The following is a 19,447-nucleotide window of genomic DNA, read 5'->3' on the forward strand; positions in this document are numbered from 1 at the left end:
CATTCAATCACATTCACTCAAAGAAAAGAAATCGTCTTGGTACAATGAAGATGAATGACCTAGTTTATGTGAGCTCCAATCTTGGCTTGCTAGCTCGTACATTCAATCACATTCACTCAAAGAAGAGAAATCGTCTTGGTACAATGAAGATGAATGACCTAGTTTATGTGAGCTCCAATCTTCGCTTGCTAGCTCGTACATTAGTTGCAAAGGCTGATTCTTTTATACGTTGGAAAAAAGACGACAATGACGATGATGATGGTGATGGGTAGGATGTTGTTCAGCAGGATGAGCATTCAGGCACAATGGAGCCATCTTCCATGAATTAGAGCACTTAGCAGCTAGCCTTTTGGAACTTTAGAGTATTGACTTGGACATTGGAGCTCTTGTAACTTGGATCTTTAGACTTTAAAGTTTAGTACATATTTTGTGTCTTTGCAATGCACACTTCTTGGACTTATGTGACATTGTTGATTACAATGTTGAATCATGAATGCAACAATCCATTGCTGATTACAATGTTTTGAATAAAAAATATTATGATCGCAGAAAACAAACATTAGCTAAGACTCATAAGCTGCGGGTTTAATTGCATCTTTATTATTGTTAAAACTTGATTATTATGTCTCTAATTTCATGAATTATGGTGGATATGATTTATCTCTCTAGATTCTAAGACTTAAGTGTTGATTCTCTCTCTCTTTCTCTCTCTCTCTCTCTCTCTATATATATATATATATATATATATATATATATATATATGCCACCCATGGAGGCATCACAAGCTACCTCACCTCCCCCCCCACGGTTCCCCCCTCGACCCTGGCCCACAAACCCCCCTCTCCAAAGCCAAAGCCACTACCCCCCCAATAGTTACCAAGAACGGAGAACGAAAACAAGAACAGAGGGAACGGCATATATATATATATGCCGTTCTTGGTAACTATTGGGGGGGTAGTGGCTTTGGCTATATATATATGCCGTTCCCTCTGTTCCCGTTTTCGTTCTCCGTTCTTGGTAACTATTGGGGGGGTAGTGGCTTTGGCTTTGGAGAGGGGGGTTTGTGGGCCAGGGTCGAGGGGGGAACCGTGGGGGGGGAGGTGGGTGTGGGGGTTGTGGGATCTCGGGTGAGGTGTATATATATATATATATATATATATATATATATATATATATATATATATATATATATATATATATATATATATATATATATATATATATGCCGTTCCCTCTGTTCCCGTTTTCGTTCTCCGTTCTTGGTAACTATTGGGGGGGTAGTGGCTTTGGCTTTGGAGAGGGGGGTTTGTGGGCCAGGGTCGAGGGGGGAACCGTGGGGAGGGAGGTGGGTGTGGGGGTTGTGGGATCTGGGGTGAGGTAGCTTGTAATGCCTCCATGGGTGGTAGATGTGGAGGCCTGTGGTCTTGCCAGGTGGGACGAGCAGGGGGGCTGCGGGGTTCTTTGCCGAGGGATCGACGCTCGCCCTCCTGCTCCTTGTTGCCGTGGTTGTGTTTGAGGGGTTGACTACGGCCCCCTTGTTGTCTCCCTCTTTGTCATCTTTGGACCCGTGTAAAACTGTCAGCGTCCACCTGTGGGCCCATCGGCGGAGCCGCCTTGGCTCCAAAGCGCGTGCAATTTGCTGCTTGATACCCAAAGTCATGGCAATGCAGGCATTGCCCTGGCTGCCTAGTCATGATAACGTGCTACTTGAAAGAGTGTCCGCTTGCCTCAATCTCCAGAAACTTTGGTATATTCGTTGTATCTTTCACTGCCACCCGTACCTTCGGGACTCCTGCAGCTGTCATTGTATTCGCGAAGGAGGCGGGAAGAATTGTGCGGAAGAGCCGTCCAAAGTCCTCCACTAAAACTGGAGATACTCTATCGTTAGTCTGGGGAAGAGTAAGGTGACCGGATGTCTAAGAAACTTGTTATGGAGCGCGAATGTCTCCACTGGGAGGCCACTGTATCAGGGAACCATGTAAATGACCCCCTTCATGGAAGCATAGGGTGAGCTATCCACTAGCTCACGGGTTGCGTCTGGTTAGGTGAGTCGAACCATGAAGATCCCTTGACCCATGAGAACTGCCTCCGTGATCTGCGCTGTGCCAATGCGCAGCGTGGAGTGAAGCCAATCTCGAAGCTGGGCCCTAGATGGGGAGTGTCCTACGACGTGACCAAAGATCGTTGTTTCTTTCAGCTCCAGCTCTATGGCATGGACGGATAAGAGCTGTTCCTCAAAGAGGACGATGTGCAAGGTGTTTGATTGGGGGGCACTCACAGAATGCACCGGCGTCTAACCAGAGGTTTCCATTGGGCTCCATGTTGAGAACCTACTAATCATGTTGCTATGCTATGGGGGGGGGGGGGGGAGTTGCTGCAGAGGGAGGGAGCAACTTGAGGGGAGGGGTGGGGGCGATGGTGAGGAGGGGGGAAATGCTGTTTTCTGACGGTGGGGGAGGTGCTGGACACCACTGAAGGCCAGCTCACAACGGGCACAGCGTGGGTGGTGGGTCTGTTGGATGGGGCTGGGGCCGCGAGGCGGAGGATCAGGGCGGAGGAGGCGGGGGGGGGGGGGGGGGGGGGAAGCTGGTGCAGGACAGCAGGCGGGGGCAGTGCGCGGGGGGGCTATGTGGGGGAACAGTGCGCCATGGGGCAGTAGGTGGGGGTGGGCAGCAGTGTGACACGACGGCAGGAGCTCCGGTCACGCATTGATGGAGAGACCTTTTCTATGGAAACAAAGATTTCTATTGATTAAAGTACATTTTATGAACATTGTAATCCCCAAGAGGGTCTTGGAAACCAAATCAAAGTTCACAATATTCTTTGCTTCAAAGCTAGAACTGTTTATCATTGCTTTATCAACCTTCTCTTTGTTTTAAATCATAATTTTCTCTTTTGTAAGCTCAATCTTTTGACTATTATATTATTGATTTTTTTCTTGCATATTCCAAGTCGAAGTTGATAAACCATTGTGTAAGTATATAAAGTTGGATATAGTATCATGCCGTCCTTGCCTGTAAGAGCATTCACACGCAACACATTAAATTTGAAACATTAGTTTTTCCATCTGTATCTTGTAAAATCAAACTCAAACCTATCATGGTGATTATTCTTTAGTAATTTTGATATCCCTCTCTCATTTTCACCTTTGTTGTTGTGGCTAGAGTGCTCTTGAGCATGCCATTTGTAACACATCTAATTGCCTCTCTGCCTTTACAGATTTCAACTTCATTTTCAAATTGGATATTTGAAGATGCATTTGCTGCACTATGAAATGCAAAGAATAAGGATCTTTACTAGAACCCATTGAATGTGATCTTTAGCATTTGCAAGTACCATTAATTCTAGCTCTCTCTTGTATTATCACTTGTTCGACATCAAACTCTGATATCTCTATCTATGGGAACCTAAAAGAAAACATATAGTATTCTCCCTAGTTATTATTGGAGTGTGTGAGATGAAACAAACTCAGTAAGACATGCATGTTGTAGGTGGATCAACACGAGGGTCCCAAGGTATTACACGAGCAAAGAACCTATGGCCCCATAACAGGCCTTACTAACCAACTAATAGACCGCCTAGCCTCTAAGAGATATCAAGGTGGAGGGATGAGGAAGGGGAGCTTAGCTGTTCAGCTTTGTAACTTGTTTACTATTTGATATAACACAGAAGCTTGAGTATTTGCTTTGCTTTTATGCCTTAGATAGGCCAGCTTTCCTAGCCCAGGTCTAAAGGTCTGACCTGTCTCGAGCATTTGCATAAGGCTTGCTAGGTCTTTCAATTATAGTATCAAAGTTAATGAGTTTGGTAGAGGCCTAATTGCGCACAGATGGTGAGAGAAAAGGGAAAGAAACCATGTAAAACCAAGGAGAAAGTGAACTTTCCTGTGAACAGTGTGTAGACAAGTTGAAGATGGTTCTGATTTTTCATTCTGTACTTAGTTCTCTCTTTTAATGGAAAAGAAACCCAGGCATGCATCTTGTGTAAGAAAGAGTAAAGTCAGGGATTTCTAAATATGAATTGGTAGCACCATACCAGTATGCCTTATTTCATTATCTAATTTGATCTGTTTGCAGTGGTGGCTGTACCGGTATGATTGGCACCAGTATGCCTCATTTCTTATCTAATTTGATCTGTTTGTAGTGGTTTTGGTTCACATATGATGGATGATCAGTTTTTGCAAATAAAGATTTTTGTGACAGATTGATTAACCATCATGTGCAAGGAATTAAGAGTTTGATTTATGTGACAGATTGATGATCAGTCTCTGGAAATAGAAAGGCTTTTCGCCGAGAATAGCAGCCTTACAGCATGTGTAAAAGATGCCTCGTCCTTAACAGCTCAATGGGAGCGCCAAGTAAGTATGGGAGTCCTCCCTTCCCTATGATCTCTTGTTTGCAGATTTGACTTTTGGTGATTGCATGTGTGTGTGCACATGCATGTGCATGTGACGCTTTTGGGTCTTCATCTTTTCAGCCTCTCGTATTTCTTGGGGGGTGGTTCTTTACAACAATCAATGATGATTGTGCTTCGCTTGGTGGTGTTGATGGCCCCATAAATGTTATGTAGTGCTGAGATCCTTGATAGTATCATTCCCTTTGTAGTAAATTCACATAATAAGAACATTGCCTTGACAAAAAGAAAAAATTGTGTGTGTGTGTGATTTCCCACCCCCATTGTGGGGGAATTGAGAATTAAAATCCCATTAGTGGAGAAATGTGCCTACTATCTTCATTGTGACTGCAACAGGGCCAAGTGCCCCCTGTAGTGCACAGCCTAGCAATACAGGAAAAAAGTTTGTGTATATCTGTGTGTGTGTTTGCATGTGTATGCAAATGAATGGCAATCTGTTGAGAAATCTGAAAAGGACTTAAATAGCTTTTGTCTTTGGTATTTCCACTTGATGTATTATGGTTCCCCTGCTAAAAGTCGGTGCAGCAAATCCCTGATGTTCGTTTCTGGCATGGAGACTTGGCCTGTGTAAAGTCTCAAGAAGACATGACAGCTAGGTTTCTTTATTTATCTAATGGGCGCAGTGATGTCATAGCTAAAAGATTGGTTAGAGATGAGGGTGGAGAGCACAAGATAGTTCATTTAATTCTCATGGGGTAGGCTAGCCCCCAATCATTTGATGCGGAGAAGTCGACTTACCACATCTATGGTTTAGACTGAGCATAACAGAAGCGTTTTGCCTATGTTATACCTTGCAATCTTCATTTCCATCTCCTCGAGATATTTATGTCGTATTGCCTTGCAGGTAGTCCCAATGGCCATCGAGTGAGTGGATAATGGATGTCCAGAGCTTTGCCAAGATTGTGTATGCTGAGAGGCTCTTGTCACCAAAAATCATACTGTAGCATGCCTTCCAAATGTGTCACCTTGTGAGGCTTCCTATTGAAATGTCCACATAGGATTCAACGTGCATAAGAGACATGACACAAGCTATATCCATGAATATATAGAGGATGAATATTAGACTCACCGCCCAGCCATAGAGTGAAATAGGCTCACCTCCGAGCTTGGGAGTTAGCGGCACACTGGGTCACAATCACATTCGAAGAGTTGGTATCTCATACCACCAATCCACACCATCGCAGTGTATAGAAATATTAGCCTACAGGCCAAGAGTCTGCCAAGAGTCCAAGAGTGGTGATCATACACAATAATGAGCACAATGGGGCCTTGATTCCTATAAATAGGACACTAACCTTGAAGTGCCCCGTGCCCTTGGTATATTCGCACTTAGTTACTTCATGATTGTTTTGATCAATGCTCTTAGTGTCCATTTAGATATGAGGATGTAACAAGTGGGTAAAACGACTCTTCAATGAAAGTACGGACTTCCAAGTAGCCTTTGCCTCTAGGCGGTTCTTTGACTTGACCAAATACTTGGGATAAATATTTTGATAGGATTACTTAGTCCTATGGTCAGGAACCAATTCGAGCTTAAGTGGAACGTAATGAGTAATGTCTTCGAGGTGCAAGACTTCCTTAATTATAATTATCAATATACCTTGCTCTGTTTGTTCTTTGAAATGACTCACATGGAATACTGGGTAAACTCGGATCTTTGGAGGTTAATCAAGCTCATAGGACATGCTACTTATTTTCTTTGTAATTTGGAAAGGACCACAATACCTTGAATGTAACTTATAACACTTTTTAGTGGTTATTGAATTGAAGTCAGGGAGTTAAATGTAAGCCCACGTGCCCTCTTGGAGCTCTTGAGGAGCATGTTGTTGGTTAGCATAAGACTTTAATGCTTTCCCTGGCAATCATTAACATCTCTTACATATCATATAGAAAGTCAACCTTGGATTGTATTTTTATCCCCTTAAGCTTAACGACAATCAATGATTTTGGCTCATAATTATACATACATATAAACAAGCTATAGCCAATAGCTGAATGCTTAGCACTATTATAAGAAAATTCAATCTTAAAAAGATAACACTCCCAATCAAATTGTTTGTGGAGGATATGTACATAGCATATCCTCCATAGTTTGATTTGTCCTCTTAGTTTGTCCATTGCTCTCAGGATACTCCAAGGATGTCATGGATAATTGAGTTTTCAATTTTTGGAAAAATTGTCTATCAAAAATGGCTAGTGAACTTAAGAGTCTCGATCATTGACTATTTCATTAGGTACACCATAAAGTCTATAAAGATGCTCAACAAAGAGACCATCCAACTTGTTACTTTTGATGCTGTTTCTGTGGGAATAAATTGAGTTATTTTTTCCAATCAGTCGACTCTGACCTAGATCACATCATGACCTTGATTCATGTGAGGTAACTACTACAAAATCCATAGAAATGCTACTCCACTTCTTATCGGAAATTTGTAAAGGTGTAACATTTCCGCTTGTTTATGCCATTCTACTTTATTAAGCATACACTACAGTCACTCACGCACGTAAGACTCCACAATCGAAAATTTGTAAAGGTGTAACATTCTTGCTTGTGTATGTCATTCTGCTTTAAGCATACACTGTGGCCACTCACGCATGTAAGGCTCCACCAAAGTCTTCATGTGTGGCTAATAAAAGTAGTGAGCAACCAAGGTCAAAGTCCGGTGTGTGTATCTCTCTCTTGGTTTGTCATGACACATATAAAATCTTTTATAGATATGTTGATCATTAGACACATACACTTTGTCTTGTTTAAATAGTATTTCATTATAAATGGAATACTTTTGCATCATCTTTCTTTTAGGATCCAACTTTGAGGTGTTCAAATTGCCAAAGCTTCGTGGTTACTAGGTTCATCTTGGTCTAATCACTAGATCCTACCAAAGTGAGGATCGTTTTAGCATCGTTTTAGCAATGGCCTTTGAGAGAGAGAGAAATCCATTGAAATTTTAAAAAAGGACGAGGTGCTAACTTTAGGGGTCCGATATGTGAAGAAATGCACAAGACCAATCATACGACAAAGCACAAACTGATAAACACAAAACACAATTAGGGTTAGGGTAACTCAGAGATAGTGAACACAATGAATAATGAAGTGAGTGAATATTGAATATACAATGCTCATGCAGTAAACACACTATGTAGTGAATACTGAATCTCGAACTCTTGTATCTTTGGTATCAAGGCAAACGTTATGAGCTAGAGAGTGTGTTGTACTCTGAAGGGATCTTGAAATGCAGCAAGGTAGCCTCTGTATGTCGAACACTAGCAAACACAGCTAGGGAAGGTTGGATTTAGTGCAGACGGTAGTGTAGGAGAGAGAAAGACTAGAAACATAGTTACTTTAGGAGAGAGAAAGCTGACAATAGTTGAGATGGCAAATGCAATAGTCTAGAGGTGGGTGACAATGTAGATGATCCTGTGGAGGAGAGAGGAGATCAAATGCAGACAGTCAGCGCAAAGCGACAGTACCTGGATGATGGCGAAAGTTTCAGAGACCCCTAATGATTGTAAATGCAGCTTGGTTGATGACAACAAGAGTTGGAAATGGATGCTTGGTAGTAGATGTAAGTCTAGCAATGATGGAGTAACAGGCGACAGTTGGATGTGGGTAATGGAGGCTAGAATCTGGCGCCAGATGGTAGCAAGCAACGATGTAAGACTTTGACCACAATTTCCTCTGCGACCGGGGTGTGGGCAACATAGATACAACACTTGAGACTTGCAAAAACGAGATGAAGAGGGAGTGGTGGGCTGCATAGCTATTTATAGAAAGTTTGGGGCATCCAAATTAGGGCTTTGCATGTGGGATATAGTAACTCTTTAGGATCACGTTTCTTTTTAAAATAAGGTGGTTTCTTCATTAATTAAGCATGTTATGGGACCATTTAAGTCAAGCTAATGCATTTTTAGCTCAACATAACTAAGGTCATTGGCAACTAGATTAGTTGGGTTCTTTTAGTAACCGATCTCAAAGTCAAACTCTTGCATATGTTGTGCTCATCTTTCCTTGCGGCCAAGGAGATTTGGTTGATTGCGTAGAGGTACTGTAACAAATGGCGGTCAATCCAAATAATGAACCGGGCAATTATACAAATAATGACACCAAATTTAAGTGCATGGATGACCACCAACGATTCCTTTTCTTGAGTAGTGTAACATGTTTAGATGTTTGTGGGCTTACAACTCTCAAATGCAACAAATTGGCCATCCTGATAAAGAATAACATTCATAGCATATTCACTCATATCCGTATGAACCTCAAAAGATTTATTTAGATTAATAATCTACAACATCAATGCAATAGTAACCAACTGTTACAACATTTGAAAACATTGATTGAACTTACTAGGCCAAACAATTAGTGGACAAACATGTTTTTTCTTGCTTCAGATAACCTTAAGCAAATGTGTTGAGGGTTTAGCAATATGAGCATAGTCCTTAATGAACTTCCGAAAGAATTTTGTAAAACCCAAAAAAATTTCACTTGCCTTATGGTTCTCAGAATAGGCCAATTTAGCATAGCTTGAATCTTTTCAGGATCAATTCAGATGCTATCAACTGAGATGAACTTTAAAGTATCTGAGATACAAAAGCTTCGTTTGAAAATATTCGCACTTGGATAGCTTGCAAACAAGCAATCTTGTCTTGAAAGATGTAAGATGATACATCGGTGGTTTCGTAGCTTCTTAGCAATTGTTGTGGTTGGCCAAAGCCACTCTCTAGGGTCCCACTCCAGCTCATCTAGGCTCTCCCAAATCTAGAGGCGCCACTCTTGGAACTCCACCCAAGATATGTCTAATAACATGGATCGTGCTCCTAAGGGATAGCTAACAACTCCTCATCTTGATGATCTCTATCTAGGACTAGCCGCCCACTAGCCTGCATTGTGAAGCGAATATCATGAGGGGCACCACCCACACTCCTTGCCACCTGCAAGGGGATGTTCATTGGTGAGAACCTAGCTGCCTGAACCTCTCCATGTTGCACTAGCTCTTTGACAGGAGGATCCAACCACACTTGTAGGATCGCTGTATCATTCTTTGTCCTCCTAGACTCAACTCTATGCTGACAGCCAACCCCCTAACCACTTGATCCACCATCTTGTAAACCTCTCACTACACCCTAACAGTGCGAGCAGGCCCCAAGGGCAGCCTCTTGGCCAGCCCAATGGAGATGAGGGCTCCTCTTGACAAACAGGGGTCCTTTGAACAAGGGCCTTGTGCAGGCCATGCCAAACCCATAGCAAGCTGTGGGAAGGAGGATTTGGTGGCATGATTTGAGTTGATATGAAGATCCACCTTAAGGATGGACTAGCCGCAGCTTGCACTCCTAAAAGCCCTCCTAGAGGACTTTCCATGTTTGACTTCTTGGAATAAGGCCTTGTACCACTAGCTTGCCCCATAGGGCCAAAGCTCCGATACTTCGGGTCAATGATTCCCAGCTCCCCCTCAAAGCAATGCTGGATGACAGCCAAAGAGACACAAGCTTTAGGATAAAGCTATTAAATGCATTTTCATACATTGAAGTGTAGAAAGAAAGAGGTGCCGCTTGTATCAACCCTCTAGAAACAAAGTTTTTGTGAGTAGAGATCTGGTATTTGCTGAAAATGTAGGTCCAGCTAGGACGAGTTTTCAAACAATTTTCAACAAGCACAACAAAGAATTGTAAATCTGCAATTTGTTGTAGAAACCTTGATTACCAAGCATAAAGCCAATACAAACCTTAGCGGACAAGTTTTTTACAGCCAGTGACAGACATCCAAAATCCTTGAATCTGTGCACAGCAAGTACATTATCAGAAAACCCAAAAATTTTATTGTCTAAACGTTTTGGGGATCAAACAAGGCCCAAAATGACCTCAGATGGTAAACTTCTCTTATTGCAAGTGGTGTTCCAATCCAAGATAGCGGCTTCACTTCCCTTGCTTGCCATCCTTAAGGGTGCTTGTATAACAATGGAGAGAATGGAGAGCAATCTTTACCAAGGACTGCTTGCTCCCATGCCTGCATCTTCCTTGCTTGTTGCTTGCTGGTCCTCAAGCTCTTCATTGGCTTCTTGCGCACAATTCATGCTCTGATATCGTAACAAGAATATGGAAGTGACACAGGATATATGTTGTTCTCCTCTCTTCGTATATATGTTAGAAGACCTATTTAAGTTTTAACTGCGAATACAAATCAAAATAGCCAGGCTAGTGCTATAACCATGCCAACTGTATTGTAGCTAATAAAGGATCATGGCATATATCAACCATGGTGCACGTCGCCCATGCTAGAGGCAGAAGTGCGGAACAGTCAGCATAGTAGGTCCTCTACATGTATTCAGCTCAACTTCTCAACACTTGTGTCCATGGACAATGAACATGCCAACTGTATAGTAGCTATAAGCAGCTAGTTAGTAGAAACCATAATAAAGGATCAAGACACATATCAACCATGGTGCACGTCGCCCATCCTAGAGTCAGAAGTGTGGAATGGTCAGTGTAGTGGATCCTCTACATGTATTCTAGGACAATTGGCCGATGTTATTTCTTTGTTTACCAAATTCAAGAACTTTGGTAATACATCCCTAAAAGAAAACGCTTTGTTTTAGAGACGGCATATTTCTCCAATTTATTTAGTTTGGCTTTCACCTTTTTCCTACCCTATTCATATTCCAAAAGTGATTAGCATGCTCTAGTATTCAATGTCTAGTGATAATAAACTTAAAAACAGCAGATGTTGATATGATCCTTAAATGCACTCTAGCAAAAACCAACCTCATTTTAAACAAAAGTGCGTGCACACAGTCTTTTGGATGAAACTATTGTATTGCATTATAGTATACTAATATACCAATATAGCTATGTTCAGTGTGAGCATAACTAAAGTCAAAAACATTGAAAAAAGAGAACTGTTCTAGTTTTGTTCAATATCTTTAAGTCTGTTAGTGTCTTTAGGGTTTGCTGCAAAGATCTCCTAAAGAGGGTAGAAGTATTGTTACGAGATTTCCAAATGGTCCAATGTATATAAAATCTCATCCTGGCAAAAAATAGGTATATATGCCCTTAAAGGAGCAGGAATAATATGAGGCAACCAAAAGCGTTTCGCCAAAACAATGAGAAAGGAAACACGACCTCCAATAACCTAAAAATCTATCTGTCAGATTATAAGAATAAAGATAAAATGAGAGAATATGTGGAACTGTTGCAGTTGGCGCAGCATGGTGCATAAACAGAAGTTACAATCTTCTCCAAGCAAGTGCAGGTCTGGATGGCAAAACCCCAACCAAGCACTCCATAAGAAAAGACGTGATTTAAGGGGAAGTCCTGCAATTATCTAGGGTCTGACAAGTAATGAAGCACATTGTAAATTCCATCCAGCCTACAAGCTAAAGAGGAACTGGGTCAAACATTCTTATAAAATCTTGTATTTTACTCCAGAGTGGTTTAAAATGCATGCACAATATATAATGAGCAGATGTAGCAACAAAGGAAATCACATTACCATCATTATCCACAACATCTTGAATGCAAACAAAGTCCTGTTTTTGCAATAAAGTAAGCTCTCCTTGGTTCTTCAAGAGCTAAAGGAATATCAAACAATCTACTGCTATGTTTGCTTTCAAGGCGCACATAGTAAGCTTGCTGAGTTTGTATGCTAGTCCATCTAAGATCTAAGAGAATCTTTTCCCAACTCATAATCAATTCACTGGAAAAAGGATGACCCTAAAATTTGCCTAGTCTTAAAATGCCCAAACAGAACATCCCAGTGAGACACTACCCAATTTCCAAAGGAGATTGTCGACATTTAGCACATAGTGCAGCTAGCATTCAAGACCAAATTTAGACAAATTCAACCAGTAATGAAGCAAACAAACATGCGCGCGTGTCCAACACACTGACCAATTGATGCATGCACATGTTTGCCATTCCACCTCCCTCTCTTTATCTATCCATCCATGACTCCACTCTAATCAACCAACCAACTAAACATTTGCTTTATATTGTGCTGTATCATAGTGGATCTCAAAGCGTAGCTGTCCCTTTCACAAGAATATGGTGTTTAAAGGTTCTCAAGTATACAGTAAGATGTTTATTAACACATTTGGGCTTTTGCAGGTGCAACAGTGCTTAGAGCAAAATGCTTTACTGCGGGCAGAGCTGGATCAACTTCGAACAGCACAATCTCAGTTAACTAATTGGTCACCTTCAGTAGAAGGAAAAGGTTTTTCAGATGCTGGAAATAATAATCCCACTGAAGATTTGTCAACAAAGACATTGGACGCTAATGAGAACCACAAGCTGAAGGTTGAATTGATCTGTTTGATGTACCATAAAGGCTATTAGTAGCTGGTGATCGAACTGAAGAAACTAATCTATTGAATTTTAAATCATTTTCAGGTGGAGTTAGCTCAGGCAAAAAGGCAGGCTGAGACTTTAAATGCTCAAGTTCTGCAGCTTTCAGCCAATTTGAATCATGCAACACAACAAATATTTGGCTTGAATTGGCTGTAAGCAATAGCTATGTTGCTTCTCTTTTTGGAAGTAGTCCTTTAATCAGGCCAAGAACATCAAATCAATTCATGCCAATGCTCACATGATAGAAACACAAATGCATTTGTTCTTATACTGTTCCATTTATCTGTCTATGTTTGCAGTTACAAGCCAGTACTTGGAAACATCGAAAGCAGACTTTTACAAATAAAGCAGCAGGGTGAGCTTCGTATGGATGTATTGCAGAAAGTCTAGAAGAGACAAGAGTAACATGAGCTGACATCTGGGTTTGTGCACTGTCAGGAAGACAGTTATGAGCCCTTTCAAATTTAGGTCTGTAAAAAGTGTTCTGCTATTCGTAATGGGCATTCAAAATGCTAGTAAAGCTCATCATATGCCTTGCCATTAGACATGAGGCAGCTGTGGATCCCTCCTTTTTATTTTATGTGCTCCCTTCAGCATTATAGGGTATTTTAGCACATACAAAATTCTTTCTTCTCTTGTATTATAAATTGTTGATAATCAATTGTTACATTGCCTTTTTGTAGTTGTATGAATTATTAGCAGCTTGGCTATATAAATAGTCTCAAGCACCCATATAAAGAGACGAGCAAGTTATCCTAGTTTTGATTTGAACACTAAACAGCTTGTTTGACATTGACTATGGACAGTGCACATACATATGCATGTACATACTCTTATCTCATAAGCTTTCAGCTTAGTAATGGGAAATCTATGAAAGGATGGGAAATCTGTAGCGAGTTACAATAAGAAGTAAAAAGAGAAATTTCCAAGGGTCATTTCTTAAGGGGTGCCCATAGTGGTAATAAGTCAAAGGGAAGTTTTTATATTAGAAATTATCATTGGGTGGTATGTTCAAGCCTTCATCCTTGTCATTGAAGCTTTAATGGAAGGCATTTCCTGCCATTCTTGGAAGTGTTGCAGTGCAGGTTTGTGTTTCTCACAACTGGAGGCTTCACAGTTGATTGTATTTGCTAGTGCAGCAGCATTTTGTGCTGCTGGCTTCCGAAGTGATTGTGACAGTAGGAGGTTGTGTTTGCAGCAGTTTTCACACCTGCCTTCATTGTGGCAGCATTCCGGATGCAATTTGCAACCACCCTAGAGTATTTAAGGTAGTGTATATGCAGTTCGAGCCAATGAACTGCTATGTTTTCATGGGTAGCACTAGGTGACATCAGTCTTTCCCTGTCTTGCGGCAACTCGTTTCCTGCACTTTTCTGATACTCTCCAGTTATCCTAGCTCCAATACCATCATCAAATTCTGTGTTTCAGTAGCAGATGTTACTTACGAGTCTGGGTTGTCAGCATACAACTTGCACTTAAAAGGTTTGGGATTAGATTGTGGCGATGCAGCCTTGGATGATGAAACTGAGAGACTGCGCAACAGAAGAACATGAACATAGAGAAAAAAAGAAAGAAAGGAGTATATTAAGGTCTCTAAAAGGCCGATATACAGTGAAATGTATCTCTCTTCTTAAAAGATAAAAGATATGCCTATGATACTAGATGTTAGGTGATGTGCTATGTAAGAATATACTTGTGGTGCCGACATAAGTGATAATACTAAGAAAGAAGAAAATGGAAGGACTGTTCTCTACCTTAGCGAAGTATCTCCCTCAAGTGGAAATATAGCTCTTTGTGGTTGAGGTGTCTTGGCATCTGTCTTTTGTGGTGCTCACTAATAGCCCTGATTTGTCTATGATAAGGGTGTCTAGGCTTCCTCTTAGGTGGGTGTGAGCGTCTCGTTTGATTGTGTATCAATGCTCTATCCAAGGAAATACCCCTTGAAGGTGAAGCTCCTCTACGACTTGGTCTTGTTGGTTTTCTATCATTGATGGTGGCCAATCCTATGCTTGATACCCTCTTGTCTAAGAGAAAAGGAGAATAGAATAGATGGTAGGAATAGAAGAAAACTTTGCATTGAATCTAGAAAGAAAGTTGAATACAATGATGGACTAATCACTCATTGCACATAGCCCAAAGCGTCAGTGAGGGCATTGGACCATCATGGAAATGATGACGACATAAAAAATAGAGTATGTAGTTAATAGAAACTTGCAAAAGAAAGATGTCTATTTGTTGCCATATGGGGCTATAAATAGTCAATGTCTCCAAGTTTTGACTAGACCAACAAAAGAATGCAAAAAACTACAATCAAATTGCATAAAATCTAGACAAATAAATGCACCAAAAATATTGGTGTGATAGCTACAAGGAAAATCACAACACTCAAGGGGGTTGATCGCATCGTATAGGGTTTTTCCAAATCGGCACACACTTGGCAAATTAAGAAAATGCACACCTAAAGTCCAACAAAAAAGGAAATGTGTACTAAATTGAGTGGAAATGATAGTCAAAGCTCCAATAACTCCATCAGGCTTTGTTGGAGCTCACAAGGAGATGATAGATTGACATAATTAAATGGTATGCTAATGCCCCTCTTGGATCATGGGAGGGTCTGAGACCCAACCACCTCATATGATGAAGCATAGACTTGTGTGGAAGAGGCTTCATGAAGAAATTTTTTGCATATGTGTGATAATCAAGTCATCCACATACAAGGTGACTAAAATACACATGTCATCTACAACCTATAATAAAGGTTGGATTAATGATCTAAGAAATAGAAGCCACTCTGTAAGAAGAATCAATCAATCCTTGGATACCAAGCCCTAAGAGCTTGCTTTAGACCATGGAGGGCCTTCCATAATCTATAGATATTATTCTTTTTCATCTGCATAAGAAAACCACGCTATTGAAAAGACATGCCAATAGCCTGAATAGTAGACATATAGGTTGTAGGTGGGAATGTCTTTGAGTAATCCAAACTCGCACGTTGTGAAAAACCCTTGGCAACAAGCCTAGCTCTATGCTTGTCCATGGAGCCATTAGTTAGATAGTCTTAAATACCCACTTTACACATCTAGTGGAAAACATATTGTGTAAGAGCCTCATCAATTGTAGTAGGCTCATGATCTTGAAGAATCCATGACATAAAAGTGTAGTTCACAAGGGGTGTCGATAAGTAACGGTGAAGGAATGGGTGGAGCTAATGTTGGGGGTGGGGCGGGGTCAGTTGATGACCTAGAACCACTTGCGCAAGAAGCACCATCAATGGGATCAGCAAAGGCCTCATCAAAGATCACATTCTTGTTCACATCAATCTTCCATGTTGTTAGGTTAGAGGGCTTGTAGCCTTTCATGGTCATGCTGTAACCCACAAATACAAGCTTCTTGTTGGGGGTAAAGATGCCTTTGCCTAGCCGCCCGTGTATTACTACACTGACAGTACCCACCACTACACACTGTAGGTGGTGGGTGCCCGTCACTATCACTTTATTCTTTTAGTGACAGTTTGAATAAAGGAAGGCCTGGTCACACATTGTGATTGTTGGCGTTTCCATTTGTGTCTCTCTTCTTGCTCTTGCTCTTCACCATCGCTCACTTCCAAGCAAGCTTCGATCCTTCTCACCTTTCAACTGGTATCAGAGCAAGGCTTCCTAACTTCCCGAGCTTGGTTTGTGGCATTCTTAGCTTCCATTCAAATACTTACAACATTGGATCTCCTTCCCGGTAGCCATAGCCGACCTTCCCGAGCTCCCGTCACTTCCCGGCTTCCCGAGCACCTTCTCGGCCTATTGAGGCACCCTCAGGGCATTGCTACAGAGATATTGAAGTGTTCTTTGAGTGCTTTTATTCAGTTCTTAGGTTGCAGTCAATCAAGGCAGCCATAGCTTAAACCCTTGGAGCTTGTATCTTACTCCTTTTTGCATTTGGGCACTTGAGGCTTGTTGTGTGTGCCTCCTTGGGCACCCCTTGGAGCCTCTAACCATTACCATTGAGGCCACATGGATGCACAGTAGCAAAAGCATACATCAAAAAATTTGTGCCATTTTTTTGGCTGATCTGGACAACATACCATAGCAGCACACCTACTCCTCAATGATGGCTATGTCATACTTCTTCGGGCTTGGCAATGTACTTGGCAATGGTCTCTAACATGTGTTGAAGCCTCCTTGATCTTTGGCATCAGATTTGGGTTTGATCTATACATTCCCAAGACTGTTTACATTAGTTCCACAATCATGTTATGCAGAAGTAACATTGGGATCTAATGCTATGCTTGTTTAGGTACTTCTACTTAACCAGTTTGATACCTATTGATGCCCAATTGTTTGGGGGATGTAATGCACATGTTATGCCATCATTTTGGACTGATTTTCTTGTTGAAAATACTCAGTTTTGAGTAGTAAATCACTGCTGTATAACAGTGGGCTGAAGCTTATTACTTCATATTTGGTTATGCCTATCGGTTTCGGGCTATGTCATTGGGATATGCAATAAAGTATTGACCTTCGAGGTATGACATCGACTTGTCTTTGGTTCCGGATCTTAATTTGAGCTTGAGTTTGGCTTTGGAATGCATTTGATGCTCCGTCTTGGATGTTCATATGGCATGTATGCTACCTATGTCTGACTGGTCTTGACATGCTTGGCCTATGCCACTACTACATGCTAGTTACATTGTTTGGAGCCAATTGCTACTAGTGCCTTGTCTTGGCTTGCATTTGGATTCTCGAAACGAACTTGGGATATTTCGTGGCTTGCTAGAGTTGTACTTGGGATACAATTGATGTCTATGGATGCTATAATTAGAGGCTACAAAGCCTATATGCTCATGATGTCTTATTGATGCTTGGTCTTGGATCTTTCATCAATGGTGCTCTCATATGCCTTTCTTGAGCTTCTTGGCTTGATCCATATGGCTTTTGTGCCAGTGGGAGCATCGTTGGATGCTTGACATACATTGAGTAGGTGATTTATGCTCTTGAGCTTTGAGTCTTCTGAGATTGGGATATTCCTTGGATGTTGCATGGTTGATATGTCACGGTTCGCATACATGTACTTGGGCTGATTTGGGCTTTGCACTCCCTGAGAATATACCTCTTTGTGTCAGGTCTTGCGAGTGTTGTGTGCACTTTGCCCTATTACACAGGGGGTGTGTCGGCTTACTGACGGATTCGTTTGACATGCTTGGGTGTTTGCTCAATCTCTGTAGGACTGCCATATGTTGATTTATGCTTGTATGATGCTAGTTATTCTTTGACAGTCAATGGTTGACTTGATGCATTGATTTTGCCTACAATTTGCTCTCATTATACCTGGTTGTAATTTATTACAACAAGCAGTTATGCATAGACTGATGTGGAATTTTCATGCTGAATCATCCTGATTTTATACCTGGTTGTAATTTATTACAACAAGCAGTTATGCATGGACTGATGTGGAATTTTCATGTTGAATCATCTTGATTTTATGTTCTTTTGATGGTACTTGGTGGGTAGCATCATTAGCTATCAGTTCGTGGTAATTTTGACTTGGTTTTGGTGGTATTTTGGCTGTTTACAGCAGAAAATAGTAAGCAGTTTTGAATTGTTTGCAGTGTTTTGGACCGCATTATGGGTTCTTCTTCCACTCATAGTGCTATCTTCAACATCATTAAGCTTGATAGTACGAATTATGCCTATTGGAAGAGCCAAGTTTGGCAGGTATTGGTGAAGAAATCACAGATAAAGCCACTAAGGATGCATGGCGAGCAGCCTGAAACTATGACTGATGACGAATGGGATGAGCTTGATGAGTTATGCAAGTTCACCCTCATCTTGTCTCTCACTGAACAAGTGCATTACAATGTGGTTGAGGAAGCACAAGGTGCTTGGCAACTTTGGGATAAAATTAAGAGCCTCTATGACAAGAAAGGTCCAACAAGTCAAATGTATTGGCTGAAGCAGCTTATGGACCTGCGCATGAAGGAGAATATGACAATATATGCTCATTTGAGTCAGTTCCATGCTATTTTCAAGGACTTGACTTCGTAGGGTATTACCTTTAATGATGAGGTTACTCCAATTTTTTTGTTTGGGACTTTGAGTGAGTCATGGGATGTATTCCGTACTGCCTTATGTGCTCCTTCTACTATTTTGAACTTGCCTAATGTAGAGAGTGCTCTTCTGCAGGAAGAGATCAACCGTAAGAACTTGGATGCCTCTCATGTGTCGCATGCTTTGACTGTTAGAGGCAAAAATGGTAATGGCAAGAATGACCATGGGAATGGCCGTGGTAGAGACTCGCAAAAGTCTATGTCTAAGTCATGGGGTAAGTCACGCAGCAAGTCTCGTGGGAGAAATGCTAATATGACATGTCATCATTGCGGCAAGAAGGGTGATATACGCCCATAGTGTCATGAGTTGCGCAATGAGAAGCGCAAAGAGAAGGGGAAAGACAAAGTAGAGGAAAGTCCTCTGATCGCAACATTATGCATGTGAAATCTAGTGTGAAAATCGAGGAGATAAATATCATGCAGACTGATGATTCCGATGGGGAGTACATTCTTGCAGCTAGTTCTTGTGATGCTACGTTGTTGACCGATGTTCACTCTATGTATGCATAGTGCTGGCTTTTGGATTCTGGTACTTCATTTCATGTTACACCATGCCGTGAGTGGTTCCACTTCTACCGCACTATCTCTGGTTTAGTT

The 19,447-nt window shown here is 41.3% G+C and overlaps 1 protein-coding gene across 2 annotated transcripts in view; it reads left to right on the forward strand.

Moving 5' to 3' along the window:
* The window catches only part of LOC148016512 (myosin heavy chain-like protein), a 36,010-nt gene extending 22,580 nt beyond the window's left edge, over window positions 1-13,430 (forward strand). For both annotated transcript variants that reach the window (XM_087664212.1, XM_087664213.1), the window contains 4 exons: window positions 4,253-4,357; window positions 12,514-12,702; window positions 12,796-12,905; window positions 13,053-13,430. In XM_087664212.1, the coding sequence (XP_087520338.1) occupies window positions 4,253-4,357; window positions 12,514-12,702; window positions 12,796-12,905; window positions 13,053-13,143 (495 nt within the window). In that variant the 3' untranslated portion in view covers window positions 13,144-13,430. The remainder of the gene's footprint in view (window positions 1-4,252; window positions 4,358-12,513; window positions 12,703-12,795; window positions 12,906-13,052) is intronic.
* Window positions 13,431-19,447: the final 6,017 nt, after the last annotated feature.

This window comes from Lygodium microphyllum, chromosome 23, assembly GCF_053477565.2.
Source record: "Lygodium microphyllum isolate KBCC chromosome 23, Lygodium_microphyllum_v1.1.10, whole genome shotgun sequence".
Classification (NCBI taxonomy): domain Eukaryota; kingdom Viridiplantae; phylum Streptophyta; class Polypodiopsida; order Schizaeales; family Lygodiaceae; genus Lygodium; species Lygodium microphyllum.